This window comes from Papio anubis, chromosome 16, assembly GCF_008728515.1.
Source record: "Papio anubis isolate 15944 chromosome 16, Panubis1.0, whole genome shotgun sequence".
NCBI classification, from domain to species: domain Eukaryota; kingdom Metazoa; phylum Chordata; class Mammalia; order Primates; family Cercopithecidae; genus Papio; species Papio anubis.
The window spans coordinates 76,419,699-76,437,043 of record NC_044991.1 but is presented as its reverse complement, the minus strand read 5'-3'; the positions used below and the strand labels follow the sequence as shown (position 1 = coordinate 76,437,043).

Below are 17,345 nucleotides of genomic sequence, written 5' to 3'. Positions count from 1 at the left end.
TCAGTGGTACATGTGCAGGTTTGTTACATAGGTAAACTTGTGTCATGGCAGTTTGTTGTATGTCACCTAGATATTAAGCCTAGTACTCATCAGTTATTTTTCCTGCTCCCTTCCCTCCTCCCACCCTCCACCCTTCGATAGGCCCCAGTGTGTTGATCCGCTCTATGCGACCATGTGTTCTCATCATTTAACTCCCACTTATAAGTGAGAACATGCAGTATTTGGTTTTCTGTTCTTGTGTTAGTTTGCTAAAGATAATGCCCTCAAACTCCATTCATGTCCTTGCAAAGGACATGATCTCATTCTTTTTTTATGGCTGCATAGTATTCCATGGTGTATATGTACCACGTTTTCTTTATCCAGTCCTTTATTGATGGGCATTTAGGTTGATTAGATGTCTTTGCTGTTGTGAATAGTACAGCCTATAAACTTTAAGGGAATTACTTTTGATTCTTTTTTCTTTTGAGATAGGGTCTTGAGCCCAGGCTGGAGGGCAGTGGCATAATCATAGCTCACTGCGACCTTGGCCTCCTGGGCTCAAGCAGTCCTCCCACCTCAGCCTCCTGAGTAACTGGGATTATATGCACATGCCATCACACCCAGCTTTTTTAAGAGAGTCTTGCTTTGTCACCCAGGCCGGAGTGTAGTGGCACAATCTCCACTCACTGCAACCTCCGCCTCCCGGGTTCAAGCAGTTCTCCTGCCTCAACCTCCTGAGTAGCTGGGACTACAGGCATGCACCACTATGCCTGGCTAATTTTTGTTTTTGTTTTGTTTTGTTTTGCTTTTGAGATGGAGTCTCACTCTGTCCCTCAGGCTGGAGTGCAATGGCGGGATCTCGGCTCACTGCAAGCTCCGCCTCCCGGGTTCACGCCATTCTCCTGCCTCAGCCTCCTGAGTAGCTGGGACTACAGGCGCCCGCCACTGTGCCCAGCTAATGTTTCTTTTGTATTTTTAGTAGAGACGGAGTTTCACTGTGGTCTCGATCTCCTGACCTTGTGATCCGCCTGCCTCGGCCTCCCAAAGTGCTGGGATTACAGGCGTGAGCCACCACGCCCAGCCTAATTTTTGAATTTTTAATAGAAACGGGGTTTCTCCATGTTGGCCAGGCTGGTCTCGAACTCCTGACCTCAGGTGATCTGCCTTGCCTCGGCCTCCCAAAGTGTTGGGATTACAGGCGCAAGCCACCACGCCCAGTCTTTTTTTTTTTTTTTTTTTTTTTTTAAGACATGGGGTCTCACCATACTGCCCAGGCTGGTCTTGAATTTCTGGGCTCAGGCAGTCCTCCTGCCTTGGCCTTCCAAATTGCTGGGATTAGAGGCATGAGCTACCATGCCCCAATCTGCTTTTGATTCTTTGAGGAGACCCTGCCTTCACATTGGTTGTCATAGAATCCTCACAAATGATCTTTCTTCTTTCCTTAGGATAGTGAATGGATTTGCTTCCAGCACTGGAAGCATTCCATGATGCTGGAGTGGCTAGGTCTTGGTGTCGGTTCTTTCACCCAAAGTGTTTCTCCAGCAGGACCTGAGAATACAGGTAAGAAGTGCATGTCTTACTAGAATCAAATCTTAAGGTAGAATATAGTAAATACCAGAACAGGGAGACTTAAAAATAATTCCCAGAATAAATAAAGAGCTATAAGTCAGTCAGAGAAAGACAAATAGCTTAAAATAAGGAAAAGAGAAAATACTTTTTTTTTTTTTTTGAGATGGAGTTTCACTCTTGTTGCTCAGACTGGAGTGCAATGGCGCGATCTCGGCTCATCGCAACCTCTGCCTCCTGGGTTCAAGTGATTCTCCTCTCCTGCCTCAGCCTCCCAAGTAGCTGGGATTACAGGCATGTGCCACCACGCCCAGTTAATGAGATAAAAGACTTCTAACAGGCACATCACAAAATAGGAAATCTTACTGTTCAATAGATATATGAAAAGTACTCATTAAAAACTAGAGGAATTAAAACCACAATGAGATACTATTACATACGCACCAGTTTGGCAACAATTAAAGTTTGATATAACCCCATGTTGATGAGAATTTGAAGCAATGGAAACTCTGTGCACTGCTGCTGGGGATATTTAAATTTATATAACCACTTTATCATACCAGAAAATCAGAACTCAAATGTTCATCAACATTTCTTCAATAGATGGATCAATTAAGTCAACTCAGATAGTGAAATACTGTACAGCAGTGAAAAGGAATGAATCACAGCATATACAGTAACACATATGAATCTCAAAAACATGCTGAATGAAAAAGGCAAGTTAGCCAGGCATGGTGGCGCATGCCTGTAATCCCAGCACTTTGCAAGTACAAGGCAGGAGGATCGTTTGAGCCCAGAAGTTGGAGACCAGCCTGGGCAACATAATGAGACCCTGTCTTTATCAAAAAAAAAAACAAAACCAAAAAATAGCTGGTTGTGGTGGTGCGTGCCTGTAGTCCCAGCTACATAGGTGGCTGAGGCGAGGGGATGGCTTGAGCTCAGGAGGTTGAGGCTGCAGTAAGCCAGGACTGCAATGCTGTACTACAGCCTGAGTGACAGACATGGTCTAAAAAAAAAAAAAAAGACAAGTTATGGAAACATATATACTAGACAGTGTATTACTTTGATACAGTATAAATGTGGTAACATTATCTTTTAGAAAGAAAATGAGTAATATAAAATTCGGGTTAGGAAGGCTCACAAAGGTCTTCAAAAAACTTGGCAGTTTTCTACTTAAATTGGGTGGAGGGTACGTGGGTATTCATTTTATATATTTTTATTATCCTTTATATTACGTATTTACATTGAATGCTCTCCATTGTATATGTATTTGGTATAAGTAAAACCTTTTATTTATTTATTTATTTTGTATTTATTTATTTTATTTTTTTATTTTTATTTATTTTTTTTTTTGAGACTAAGTCTCACAGTCTCACTCTGTCCCCCAGGCTGGAGTGCAAAGGCGTGATCTTGGCTCACTGCAACCTCTGCCTCCCAGGTTTGAGCAATTCTCCTGCCTCAGCCTCCCAAGTAGCTGGGATTACAGGCACAGTCACCATGCCCAGCTTATTTTGTATTTTTAGTAAAGATGGGGTTTCCCCCTGTTGGCCAGGCTGGTCTTGAGCTCTCACCTCAGATGATCTGCCCGCCTCGGCCTCCCAAAGTGCTGGGATTACAGGCATGAGCCACCGCGTCCAGCCTTATTTATTTATTTTTGAGATGGAGTCTTGCTCTGTTGCCCAGGCTGGAGCGCAATGGCATGATCTCGACTCACTGCAACTTCCACCTCCTGGATTCAAGCGATTCTCCTGCCTCAGCCTCCCAAGTAGCTGGAACTACAGGCATGCACCACCACACCTGGCTAACTGGCTAATTTTTGTATTTTTAGTAGAGACAGAGTTTCTTTTTTTTTTTTTTGAGACCGAGTCTCGCTCTGTCGCCCAGGCTGGAGTACAGTGGCGCGATCTCCACTCACTGCAAGCTCCGCCACCTCCGGGTTCACGCCATTCTCCTGCCTCAGCCTCCCGAGTAGCTGGGACTACAGGTGCCCGTCACCATGCCCGGCTAATTTTTTTTTGTATTTTTAGTAGAGACAGGGTTTCACTGTGTTAGCCAGGATGGTCTTGATCTCCTGACCTCGTGATCCACCCGCCTTGGCCTCCCAAAGTGCTGGGATTACAGGCATGAGCCACTACACGGCTGAGACAGGGTTTCACCGTGTTGGCCAGGCTGGTCTCGAACTCCTGACATCAGGTCATCCACCCGCCTCAGCCTCCCAGAGTGCTGGGATGCAGGCATAAGCCCCACGCACAGCCAAAACCTTTCTTTAAAAGGCATACATTCATATGATTTTTTAAAATGTAAAACATGTAACAAAAAGTATATAAGGAGACCTAAGCCTTTCCTAACTCTCCTCTCATTCCTTCTAGTTTCTTGTCTCAAAAATAATCATACAGGACCCGGTGCAGTGGCTCACGCCTGTAATCCCAGCACTTTGGGAGGCCGAGGCAGGCACATCACCTGAGGTCGGGAGTTTGAGACCAGCCTGACCAACATGGAGAAACCCTGTCTCTACTAAAAATTCAAAATTAGCTGGGCATGGTCGTGCATGCCTGTAATCCCAACTACTTGGGAGGCTGAGGCAGGAGAATCACTTGAAGCCGGGAGGTGGAGGTTGTGGTGAGCCAAGATTGTGCCATTGCACTCCATCCTGGGCCACAAGAGCGAAACTCCATCTCAAAAAAAAAAAAAAAAATCACATAAACCCTTGATAATGTCTTCATGCATCTGAGCTCGTGTAGGTGCCCTCTTCTGTCCCTTAGCTTCAAGAGTTTCTATCTCTGGCCAGGCACAGTGGCTCACGCCTGTAATCCCAGCACTTTGGGAAGCCGAGGCAGGCAGATCACAAGGTCAGGAGTTCGAGACCAGCCTGGCCAACATGGTGAAACCCCATCTCTACTAAAAATACCAAAATTAGCCAGGCGTGGTGCTGGGTGCCTGTAATCCCAGCTACTCGGGAGGCTGAGGCCAGAGAATCACTTGAACCCAGGAGGCAGAGGTTGCAGTGAGCCAAGATCACACCACCACACTCCATCCTGGGCAACAGAGTGAGACTTCGTCTCAAAAAAAAAAAAAAAAGAGTTTTCATCTCTATCTGTTTCTCTTAGCCCAGGCAGAAGGGGATGAGGAGGAAGAAGGGGAGGAGGAGAGTTCGCTGATTGAGATCGCAGAGGAAGCTGACCTGATTCAAGCAGACCGAGTGATTGAGGAGGAAGAGGTGGTGAGGCCCCAGCGACGGAAGAAGGAAGAGAGTGGGGCAGACCAGGAGTTGGCTAAAATGCTTCTGGCCATGAGGCTAGACCATTGTGGCCCTGGGACAGCAGCTGGACAGGAGCAAGCCACGGGAGAGTGGCAGGTAAACTCACTTCCTTGGGTTGAAACAGGCCTGAGAGTGTTCTGACCATTTGTTTTCCCCCACTTCTGATACAGTATATTCACTTCATCATTGCAATTAACTAAGTACCTGTATTACAGCCTACCCTGGTATAAGATGGGTGTACTAATTCCCATGGATATAAATACTACAGTTCTTCAGAGGGCCTCTGGCAAGAAATGCCAGCTTAGAAAGACAGGTAGCAGGTAGCCAAGTGCTTTTGTAGAACTTGTGGAAGAATGTAGCACATATGAGTCAGGTCAAACACGGTCTCAGCACTTAATGCCTTCAGGAGTGTTGTCTTCTCATTTCAAATGAGTTTGTAAACATGTACTAAGATTTTAGAGGATTAAAGTAAGCAATGAAATGAGACCTCCAGGCTGGATGGAATATTCCTCCTTCATTCACCCTGGAATTTGACACTTCTCTTAAAGCCAGAATTGTATGAATGCCCAGGTGTCTTCATGTAGCTTTCCCTCTGCTCCTTTTGGTGGAGCCTAGTAGCCCTCACTATTTACCATGCATAACTACGATGATCGAGGATTAGATACTCAAAATAAGAATTTGTAAACCTTACCAATGATTCGAGAACTTTGAAGGGCAACTTTGGATGCTGTTTTCACCTGAGTGCTGGGTTTGCCCCTGATCTCCTAGTTCAGTTCAGTGTCACTATATGTGGTGAGCAGAGTCATGATCTCAATTCTTAGAAGCATGGTTTCAGCATCTCTCCCAGGAGGCATCAGGAAAGGTTGATTTGTTTCGTTTTGAAGCAGCAGGGAGATCTTTATTTAGTGACATCTGTTTGACTTGCGAGTCCTTCTAAAGGCTCATAGCCTCAGACTCAGTGACAGAAGAGAGCACTTTCTCATAAACTGCTTTCTACCCACTTGTTAAAGGTACTGTGTTGATACGATGGCAGTAGGACCATTTTAGCAGGCACTGTGCCAAGTCCTGTGTGAAGCACCAGTTGCTGGGCACTGGTTGTGTAGCATTCAACAAGAAAATACCACCCCCATGACTTTCATGGCATACATTTTAGGAACAAGAAACAGGCTATGGTCAAAGATGTTTAATGATAACTAGTGCTAGCAGTAGTATAAATGCTTTCCATGTATTTATTCCTGACAAGCCAACAATCCTATAAAGAGATACTATTATTATTCTCATTTTATAGAAGGTGATACTGAGGGACACAGAGGGTAGGTCATTTACCTTAGGTTCCACAACCTAGTAAGAGGTAGAGTAGGGCTTTGAAGTCAGGCAAACTGGCTCCAGAGTCCTTGTTTAGCCACTCTACAGTGGAAGAGCTGTTGGGAGAATGTAAGACACTTGACATTAATCAGGGATGCCAGCCCTTTTTCTTGTGCTGTGGCCCCTGCCTTGGGCTTAAAACCAAGCCTGCCTCTGCTGGTATTGATGTCTGCAGACCCAGCGCAACCAGAAAAAGAAAATGAAAAAAAGAGTGAAGGATGAGCTTCGCAAACTGAACACCATGACTGCAGCCGAGGCCAATGAGATCGAGGATGTTTGGCAGCTGGACCTCAGTTCTCGCTGGCAGCTTTATAGGTACTGTGTTCCACATCCAGCCAACCCATGTAATTTCCCCAGGAAGTTCTGTTCCTGGAACGTTTTCCTTTTCTGTTCCTGGAACATTCTCCACCTCCGTTCAAACATTCTCCACCTCCAAGACCTTCAACGAACCACTGAGCTGAGTGATAGGGATACAGCCATGGGATAGAATAGACACTTTGCTCTACCTTCATGGAGCCTATGGAGTCTATCCAGGGTAACAAATTAATTATTACCTTCATGGAGCCTATGGAGTCTATCCAGGGTAACAAATTAATCACATAATTCCAGAAATAAAAAGTTACAAATGGGTATAAAAACTCAGAAAAGAACAGAGCGGTAACAGGCACAGTGACTCACACCTGTAATCCCAGCACTTTGGGAGGCTGAGGCTAGAGAATCACTTGAGGCCCAGGGTTCAAGACCAGCCTGGGCAACATAGTGAGACCTCATCTCTACAGGGGGAAAAAAAAAAAAGAGTAGTAGAAAGCCGTTGGAAAGTTTTACAGCGATTAGTGACATCATCACTTTTAAAGTCTCTTATTCTCTTCCCATAGTTAACCTTTGTTCTTTATCTCACCCCTTTCCTTAGCTCCTGACCACTCTGGACATCTTTCTGTTGGGCATTTTGGATTCTTGGTTCCCTGAATATATCTGTTTGTCACTATGCTCCAAAGGTCCAAGGTTCTTCCACCTTCTCAAAGAGCATGTGGCTTTCTTTCCTTGGTTCTTCCCATTCTCCAGGCTCTGGCTACAGTTGTACCAGGCTGACACCCGCCGGAAGATCCTCAGCTATGAACGCCAGTACCGCACATCAGCAGAAAGAATGGCTGAGCTGAGACTCCAGGAAGATCTGCACATTCTTAAAGATGCCCAGGTTGTAGGAATGACAACCACAGGTGAGAAACTGTGGAGAAATTTACCTGTTGCATCTAAGTTCACTTCTGGTGCCAGATTATCTAAGGACAGGTAAAGAGGAACTTCTTTGGTAGGTTAGAGGAAAATAACATGAAAAGCTACTGAAAGCACCCATATTTTGAGAACTTTTGGTGAAATTCACTCACTTTCGCCAGGTGCAGTGGCTCACGCCTGTAATCCCAGCACTTTGGGAGGCCAAGGCAGGTGGATCACCTGAGGTCATGAGTTTGCAATCAGCCTAGTCATCATGGTGAAATCTCATCTCTACTAAAAATACAAAAACTGGCCAGGCGTAGTGGTGGGCACCTGTAATCCTAGCTACTCGGGAGGCTGGGGCACAAGAATCACTTGAACCTGGGAGGCGGAGGTTGCAGTGAGCCAAGATTGCACCACTGTGCACTCCAGCCTGGGTGACAGAATGAGACTTTGTCTCAAAAAACAAAAGAAAAGAAAAGAAATTCACTCACTTTCTCCTACTGGGTTTGAAACTCTAACAGTGACCAACACAGCTTTAATGTTCTGGAGACCACCCAGAACGCTATAAGGACTACTTGTCGCTGATCCAGGTTCAGGGAAGATACAAAAGCGGATTCCCAGAGGCTCAGTGGCCCTGTGGGTCCTGTGCCTCAGCCCAGAGGAGCCTTTCTCTTCTTTCCTCACTTGAGGTGCTGCCAAATACCGCCAGATCCTACAGAAGGTGGAGCCGAGGATTGTCATAGTGGAAGAAGCTGCGGAAGTCCTTGAGGCCCATACCATTGCCACATTGAGCAAAGCTTGCCAGCATCTCATTCTGATTGGGGACCACCAGCAGGTAAAACAGGAGCCCCCCTAGAAGATGGGCTGGCTCTCTTTGGGGGTGAGATCATAAAGGAAGACCCTGGCCTCTGCTTCAACAGTCCTCAAGCTTATTATTAGCTTTTTGTGATTCCTCTTGCCTTCACCTCCCACATTCAGTCTAAGAGCAGGTGCTATTAGATTTGGGGTATATTTTAGTGGCAACATCATTTATTTCATCCATTCCTTCTGCTGTTTACCTAGTCCACCATGGTCTTTCGAGTGGACTGTATTATAATAGCATGCTCCTCAGTCTCCCTGCTTTCATTTTTGCGACCCTCTAATGCACTCTACATAAAGGAGCCAAAGTGAATTTAAAAAAAAAAAAAAGAAAGAAAAAGGTAGATAGATAATATCACTTTCCAGCTAAAAATCCTCCAGTGGTTTCCCATTGCACTTGAATAAAAATCAGGCTTCTTAAAGTGGCCCACAAAGGCTTGTGTGATCAGGTTTCAGCTTATTTATCTGACTTCATCCCATTTGCTTATGGTGTCCCTCTGTGTCCTTTCCGCTCCCCATTATGGATCTTGCTTTTCAAATGAATGAAGAACTGGCAACCTCTGCCATGCTAGTGTCTACTCAGATGTCACTGTTCAGAGGCCTAGCTAGAAAAAACCCACCATGGGGCACTCTGTCATACCACCTTTAGTTCTACTAATCCTTAACCCTTGTCATTATTAATCCTTAAACTGTGAATATGTAGAAGAGTACCTGGCACATAGCACTTGAAAAACATTTGATGCTTGGATGGATGGAAGTATGGATGGTTAAATGACTTTATCAGTAGAGAATCTTCAGCCATGTTTCTCTTCTCAGCTGCGCCCCAGTGCCAACGTGTATGATCTGGCCAAGAACTTCAACCTTGAGGTGTCCCTTTTTGAACGGCTAGTGAAAGTAAACATTCCCTTTGTCCGTCTGAACTACCAGGTGAGAAGCTGGGCCTCTGTTATTACCAAATGCCCAGGAGAAAGCTCTTGGGAAGCTGCCAGTTGCCCGCAAAAGAGGTCTCATATAAATAAAAATAATGTAATACTGAAATGACTCTGTCAACCTCACATTTTCTGTTTTAAAACACCACAAGATCACCCTGTGTTGAGTTTTTGTTGGACAAAGGATCTGTTTATGTTATGCCTTCTCCTTATTATTTTTTTCAAATGATAATCTCTATATCTCTAGATTTTCTTTCCTTTTTTTTTTTTTTTAAAGAAAAATAGAGGCCAGGTGTGGTGGTTCACACCTGTAATCCTAGCACTTTGGGAGGCCGAGGTGGGTCGATCATGAGGTCAGGCATTCGAGATCAGCCTGGCCAACATGGTGAAACCCTGTCTCTACTAAAAATACAAAAATTAGCCTGGCATGGTGGTGGGCGCCTGTAATCCCAGCTACTCGGGAGGCTGAGGCAGGAGAATCGCTTAAACCCGGGAGGCAGAGGTTGCAGTGAGCCGAGATCATGCCACTGCACTGCAGCCTGGTGATAGAGTGAGATTCCATCTCAAAAAAAAAAAAAAAAATAGAGGCCAGGTGTGGTGGCTTACGCCTGTAATCTCAGCACTTTGGGAGGCCAAGGCGGGCGAATCACGTGAGGTCAGGAGTTCGTGAGCAGCCTGGCCAACGTGGCAAAACACTGTCTTTGCTAAAAATACAAAAAATTAGCCAGGTGTTGTGCCTCATGCCTGTAGTCCCAGCTACTTTTGGAAGGCTGAGGCAGGAGAATCACTAGAACCTGGGAGGCAGAGGTTGCAGTGAGCTGAGATTGTGCCACTGCACCCCAGCCTTGGCGACACGTCTCAAAAAAAAAAAAGAAAAATAGAGACGAGGGCTCACTATGTTGCCAGGCTGGTCTCGAACTCCTGAGCTCAAGTGATCCTCCTGCCTTGGCCTCCCAAAGTGATGGGATTACAGATATGAGCCATCACAACTGGCCCTCCCTAAATTTTCTAACAGCAACCTCATCTTTAAAGAAATTGTCCGTGTGTGCTCTGCCCATGTTTCTAATGACATGCATGTGTTTTTTCAGCACCGTATGTGCCCTGAAATTGCCCGCCTTTTGACCCCCCACATTTACCAGGATCTGGAGAATCATCCATCTGTTCTTAACTATGAGAAGATTAAGGTGAGTCTCTCTTACCCGATCTTTCTTGGATGGTGTCAGCAACCTAAAAAGGCTGTAATTTTCTCAAGATGAAAAAGCTTTTCAGTAGCTGGGCACGGTGGCTCACACCTGTAATCCCAGCACTTTGGGAGGCCGAGGTGGGCAGATCACTTGAGGTCAGGAGTTCAAGACCAGCCTAACTAACATGGTGAAACCCTGTCTCTACTAAAATACAAAAATTAGCCGGGCATGGTGGCAAGCACTTGTAATCCTAGCTACTCAGAAGGCTGAGGCAGGAGAATTGCTTGAACCCACAAGGTGGAGGTTGCAGTGAGCTGAGATCGTGCCACACCACTGCACTCCAGGCTGGGCAGCGGAGAGAGACTCCCTCTCAAAAAGAAAGCCTTTCAGAAGGGAGTAGAGCCAGCTTTTTAAAAGCTGGTTACTGGGAGGAAATTGAAATACCAGGGGTTTTTAATCCCAACTCTGCCTGTTAGTAGCCATGTAACCTTAAGCAAGTTATATAAGAATTCTGGCCAGGCGCGGTGGCTAATGCCCGTAATCCCAGAACTTTGTGAGGCCAAGGCAGGCAAATCACGAGGTCAAGAGATCGAGACCATCCTGGCCAACATGGTGAAACCCCGTCTCTACTAAAAATATAAAAATTAGCTGGGTGTGGTGGCGTGTGCTTGGCTGGGTGTGGTGGCTCATGCCTATAATCCCAGTACTTTGGGAGGCCAAGATGGGCAGATCACCTGAGGTCAGGAGTTTGAGACTAGCCTGGCCAACATGGTGAAACCCCGTCTCTACTAAAAATACAAAAATTAACTGGGCATGGTGGTGGGTGCCTGTAATCCCAACTATTTGGGAGGCTGAGGCAAGAGGATTGCTTGAACCTGGGAGGTGGAGGTTGCGGTGAGCCAAGACCGTGCCATTGTACTCCAGCCTACGCAACAAGAGTGAAATTCTGTCTCAAAAAAAAATTGTCAGCTGAGGCCAAGAGTTCAAAACCAGGCTGGGGAACATAGCAAGACTGTTTCTATTTTAAAAATAAATAAATTCTGAGTATCAGGTTCTTCTGGACAATAAGAATAATGGCTCCTGCCATATCCCATTACTGTATGGAAGGAGGTAATGTATATAAAGCAGTCAGCACAGTGGAGTGCTCAGTAAGTTAGCTGCTCTGTCATCATCACAGCACTGCTTGTTCTCTCAGCTATAATGGTTGGGTTGTGGATGGCTGTTTTTTTATTTTTTTTTGAGATGGAGTCTCACTCTGTCACCCAGGCTGGAGTGCAGTGGCATGATCTCAGCTCACTGCAATCTCTGCATCCTGGGTTCAAACTATTCTCCCGTCTCAGCCTCCTGAATAGCTGGGATTATAGGCGGCCACTGCCACGCCCAGCTAATTTTTGTATTTTTAGTAGGGACGGGGTTTCGCCATGTGGGCCAGGCTGGTCTCAAACTCCTGACCTCAGGTGATCCACCCACCTTGGCCTCTCAAAGTGCTGGGATTATAGGCGTGAGCCACTGTACCCGGCCAGCTGTTTTAAATATTAACATCAAACAAGTACTTTGAAAACTGAAAGAGACATAATCTTTTATTTTCATAACTTGCTGTGGCCCCAAAGCACACAGTGACTAACTAAAGATAGTGATGTTGAGGGTACAAAAAGCCTTCCAAGGTCTCTCTCTGGAGCAGTCAGTGGCCAGTGCATGTGAAGAGAGGAAGAAAAAAACAAGTGCCATGAGTGAACCTTTTAACATGTCACTTCTTTTCCCTGTCAGGGGGTGTCTTCCAACCTTTTCTTTGTAGAACACAGCTTTCCTGAACAGGAAATCCAAGAGGGCAAAAGCCATCAGAACCAGCACGAGGCTCACTTTGTGGTAGAGCTGTGCAAGTACTTCCTGTGCCAGGAATACCTGCCTTCCCAGATCACCATCCTCACTACCTATACCGGGCAGCTCTTCTGCCTGCGCAAACTGATGCCTGCCAAGACATTTGCTGGCGTCAGGGTCCATGTTGTGGACAAATACCAAGGGGAAGAGAATGACATCATCCTCCTCTCCCTAGTGCGGAGCAACCAAGAAGGCAAGGTGGGTTTTCTGCAGATATCCAACCGCATCTGTGTGGCCTTGTCCCGAGCCAAGAAGGGAATGTACTGCATCGGAAACATGCAGATGCTGGCCAAGGTGCCCCTGTGGAGCAAGATCATTCATACACTTCGAGAGAACAATCAAATAGGCCCCATGCTCCGGCTCTGCTGCCAGAACCACCCTGATACCCACACCTTAGTATCCAAAGCTTCTGACTTCCAAAAAGTACCCGAAGGAGGCTGCAGCCTGCCCTGTGAGTTCCGCCTGGGCTGTGGGCATGTCTGCACCCGTGCCTGCCACCCTTATGACTCTTCACACAAGGAGTTCCAGTGCATGAAGCCATGCCAGAAGGTCATCTGTCAGGATGGGCACCGGTGTCCCCTTGTTTGCTTCCAGGAGTGTCAGCCTTGTCAGGTGAAGGTGCCCAAAACCATTCCTCGGTGCGGCCATGAACAAATGGTCCCTTGTTCCGTGCCTGAGTCAGATTTCTGCTGCCAGGAGCCTTGCTCCAAGTCTCTGAGATGTGGGCACAGATGCAGCCACCCATGTGGTGAGGACTGTGTGCAGTTGTGTTCAGAAATGGTCACCGTAAAACTCAAGTGTGGGCACAGTCAGCAGGTAAAATGTGGTCATGTGGAAGACCTCATGTATGGTGGTCTGCCAGTCAAGTGTACCACAAAGTGTGGCACTATCTTGGACTGTGGGCATCCTTGCCCAGGCTCCTGCCACAGCTGCTTTGAAGGGCGTTTCCATGAACGCTGTCAGCAGCCCTGCAAGCGCCTGCTTATCTGCTCACACAAGTGCCAGGAACCATGCACTGGTGAGTGCCCACCCTGCCAACGGACCTGTCAGAACCGCTGCGTCCACAGCCAGTGCAAGAAGAAATGTGGGGAGCTGTGTAGCCCCTGCGTGGAACCCTGTGTCTGGCGCTGCCAGCACTACCAGTGCACCAAACTCTGCTCTGAGCCCTGCAACCGACCCCCATGCTATGTGCCTTGTACTAAGCTGCTAGTTTGTGGCCACCCCTGCATTGGTCTCTGTGGGGAGCCATGCCCCAAGAAATGCCGGATCTGCCACATGGATGAGGTCACTCAAATATTCTTTGGCTTTGAGGATGAGCCTGATGCCCGCTTTGTGCAGCTGGAAGACTGCAGCCACATCTTTGAGGTGCAAGCCCTAGACCGCTACATGAATGAACAGAAGGATGATGAAGTCGCCATCAGGTTGAAAGTCTGCCCTATCTGCCAGGTGCCCATCCGCAAAAACCTGAGGTATGGAACTAGCATAAAACAGCGGCTAGAAGAGATTGAAATCATCAAGGAAAAGATCCAGGGTTCAGCAGGGGAAATAGCAACCAGCCAGGAACGGCTTAAGGCCCTGCTGGAGAGGAAGACCCTCCTCCACCAGCTGCTTCCTGAAGACTTCCTGATGATAAAGGAGAAGCTGGCCCAGAAAAATTTGTCAGTGAAGGACCTGGGTCTGGTTGAGAATTACATCAGCTTCTATGACCACCTGGCCAGCCTGTGGGATTCCCTGAAAAAGATGCATGTCTTAGAACAGAAAAGAGTGAGGACTCGACTAGACCAGGTCCATGAGTGGCTGGCCAAGAAGCGCTTGAGCTTCACTAGCCAGGAACTAAGTGACCTCCGAAGCGAAATCCAGAGGCTCACGTACCTGGTGAACCTTCTGACCCGCTACAAGATAGCAGAGAAGAAGGTGAAAGATAGCATAGCAGTAGAGGTCTACAGTGTCCAGAATATCCTTGAGAAAACATGTAAGTTCACCCAAGAGGATGAACAACTTGTGCAGGAAAAGATGGAAGCTCTGAAAGCCACCCTTCCCTGCTCTGGCCTGGGCATCTCAGAGGAAGAGCGAGTGCAGATTGTCAGCGCCATAGGTTATCCTCGTGGTCACTGGTTCAAGTGCCGCAATGGCCATATCTATGTGATTGGCGATTGTGGGGGAGCCATGGAGAGGGGCACGTGTCCTGACTGTAAGGAAGTGATTGGTGGCACAAATCATACTCTGGAAAGAAGCAACCAGCTTGCTTCTGAAATGGATGGAGCCCAGCATGCTGCCTGGTCTGACACAGCCAACAACCTGATGAACTTTGAGGAGATCCAGAGAATGATGTAGGAAGATGGTATACCACTGCCTTTTGCCCTTGCCACCGAATGACTGGGGCCAGCTCCCTTTTGAAGGAACCGAAGTTTGTTTTTTATTTTAGGCCAGGCGCGGTGGCTTACGCCTGTAATCCCAGCACTTTGGGAGGCTGAGGCAGGCGGATCACAAGGTCAGGAGTTCGAGACCAGCCTGACCAACATGGTAAAACCCCGTCTCTACTAAAAATGCAAAAATTAGCTGGGCGTTGTGGTGGGCGCCTGTAATCCCAGCTACTTGGGAGGTTGAGGTAGGAGAATCGCTTAACCCCCAGAGGCGGAGGTTGCAGTGAGCTGAGATCATGCCATTGCACTCCAGTCTGGGCAATAAGAGCAAGACTCTGTCTCAAAAACAAAACAAAAAAAATCATCCTTTTTAGTCTTAGCACCTATTTAAGGATCCACTTTTAGGGCTCGCCCACATTTGTTTCTAGATTTATCCCTGCGCTAGAGTAAGCACTTTATCTCCAGAACTGAGAGCAAAGTTAACAAATCTCACCTCTTCTCTCCTGCAAATTAGTGGACAGACTCCTGGAATATGTTTGGGGCTTCCACCTAGGGCCACCTAGTGGTATCTCTGGGTCTTTACTTGGTCAAATGTTTATTCTGTGTTCCCCAGGAACAGAGTATGAGCTCATTGATGCAGACTGATTCTAACTGCCAGGCCCTAATTTGCAAACTAACTCTCATAATAAACAGAGGCCCAGAGTTGTTTATGAACTGCTTATCTCTTAAAAGGAGCACAAGAACCCCTCCTGCCCTCCTTGGGCACCCTGCCTCCAGGAGATGGAGGCATGTAATAAGACAAAGACTGCACCAACTCACCCTGACCCAGTTACATAGTCACCGAGAGTGGGGAAGATGGGACAGCCCACATGCTGCATAAGATGGGCCTTATGCAGCAGGCCCAGGTCGTCATTAAGGAGTGACCCCTTTCCTGTAACCTGCACTTTGGGATGGTGGAAATTTCTTTACCTGCTGTCTGACAGGTTTGGTGGCACTGCTGGTTACCCCTGGGCCCTGAGTGGAGCTAAAGTCACATTTGGTACCAGCAGCACCTATCCCAAGTGTGATCCTTCATCCCAACACTCCCTCTTGGAGCTTTTGCCTGGGTAGGGCTAGCATGCCAGCAGCTTCTGCAGGCTCCAAACCCAGGCCAGAAGCCAGACCCAGGCCTGCTGCCTGCATCTGCATTCCCTCCTTCCAGTGTTCCTTAGAACAGACATTTAGGTATCTCAGGTCCTTTCTAAGTGTCCCTTTCCTATGTATGCATTTCCTTTTTTTTGTCTTTACTATGCACTTTAGCTTATAAAGCCAATTAAAAACGATGATTGAGAAAATCAGTGGTCCATGTGTATCCTCAATTTTCAGAAGCAACTCAGCCAAAGACAGTGAAGTCAGGGACAAGGCAGGCACTGTCCACAATGAGGCTGTGATTTTGTTTTTGTGATACAGGATTTTTATTTACCTGGCGAATGAATCATTTTTACCCATGGTAAAAAGAACATTTTTCAACCTGTACAAAGGGTATACTTGAAGTTTCCTTCCCCAGAGGCAAACCCTGCACTTCCTGAGTCCTCCCAGAGAAAGCTTATGCACATGTAATACATATCCCTTAGGCCAGGCATGGTGGCTCACATCTGTAATCCCAGCACTTTGGGAGGCCACAGTGGGCAGATCGCCTGAGCCCAGGAGTTCAAGACCAGCCTGGGCAATATGGCGAAACCATCTCCACAAAAAAAATACAAAAATAAGCCAGTTGTGCTTGCTCACACCTGTGGTCCTAGCTACTCCAAAGGCTGAGGTGGAAGGATCACCTGAGCCTGGGGAGGTCGAGGTTGCAGTGAGCAGTGAAGCCACTGTACTCCAGCCTGGGCAAGAGTGAGAAAAAAGGTTCAAAAAAAGGAAAAGAAAAAGTACACAGTTCTGCACTTGGTTTTTTCAGCTTAATAACCTACTTTCTGTAAAATCCAGTAAGACAGTAGTCTGAACTGTACTCCTATCACACAGTTGTGCCATCATTTTCTGAATTGGACCCTCTGTTGGTGACTTAGGTGCAGCCTGAATGAATAGCTTTGAACACACTCTTTAGTATCTAGGGTATGTACTACTGGATAACTTACAATTTTTAAGCTGGGGGTAGGGTGGTTAAGTACTCCCTGAAATTATAACAAACTATACAGTTTTCCCAGGTGGGGCCCTACAGCTTTCATCTCATTCTGAGTCAGAAAAGGATGAGAACCGACATTCTTACAGGATCAAAACTGGTTTTTGGCCACGTATGGTGGCTCATGCCTGTAATCCCAGCACTTTGGGAGGCCGAGGTAGGTGAATCACCTGAGGTCAGGAGTTCAAGACCAGCCTGGCCAACATGGTGAAACCCTGTCTCTCCTAAAAATACAAAAATTAGCCAGGCGTGGTAGCGGACGCCTGTAATCACAGGTATTCGGAGGCTGAGGCAGGAGACTCACTTGAACCCAGGAGGTAGAGGTTGCAATGAGCCAAGATTGTGTCACTGCACTCCAGCCTGGGGGACAAGAGACTCTGGTTTTTGCAGCAAGTAACTAATTTATGGTGTCAAGACTCCTGTCCTTTTTGGGCTTCCATTTCTCCAGCAGCATTTCCACAGTACAGCAGCAAGAGGTAGGGTGTGGGTTCAAGTAGATGTTGGTTGAAAACCTGAATTCCTAGCTGTGCAACTCTGGAAAGTTAGTCTTTCCAAGCCTCTGTTTATTGGAAAATGAGGATATCACTGCCT

At 46.9% G+C, this 17,345-nt stretch overlaps 1 protein-coding gene across 9 annotated transcripts in view; it reads left to right on the top strand.

Moving 5' to 3' along the window:
• ZNFX1 (zinc finger NFX1-type containing 1) overlaps positions 1 to 15,927 on the top strand; it is a 32,692-nt gene extending 16,765 nt beyond the window's left edge. For 4 of the 9 annotated variants that reach the window (XM_021920953.2, XM_003904633.5, XM_021920956.2 and 1 more), the window contains 8 exons: positions 1,425 to 1,539; positions 4,653 to 4,900; positions 6,345 to 6,484; positions 7,232 to 7,386; positions 8,071 to 8,216; positions 9,056 to 9,166; positions 10,257 to 10,352; positions 12,120 to 15,927. In XM_021920953.2, the coding sequence (XP_021776645.2) occupies positions 1,425 to 1,539; positions 4,653 to 4,900; positions 6,345 to 6,484; positions 7,232 to 7,386; positions 8,071 to 8,216; positions 9,056 to 9,166; positions 10,257 to 10,352; positions 12,120 to 14,564 (3,456 nt within the window). In that variant the 3' untranslated portion in view covers positions 14,565 to 15,927. The remainder of the gene's footprint in view (positions 1 to 1,424; positions 1,540 to 4,652; positions 4,901 to 6,344; positions 6,485 to 7,231; positions 7,387 to 8,070; positions 8,217 to 9,055; positions 9,167 to 10,256; positions 10,353 to 12,119) is intronic. The other 5 variants (XM_009215946.4, XM_009215948.4, XM_009215947.4 and 2 more) reach the window with 2 other exon arrangements.
• Positions 15,928 to 17,345: the final 1,418 nt, after the last annotated feature.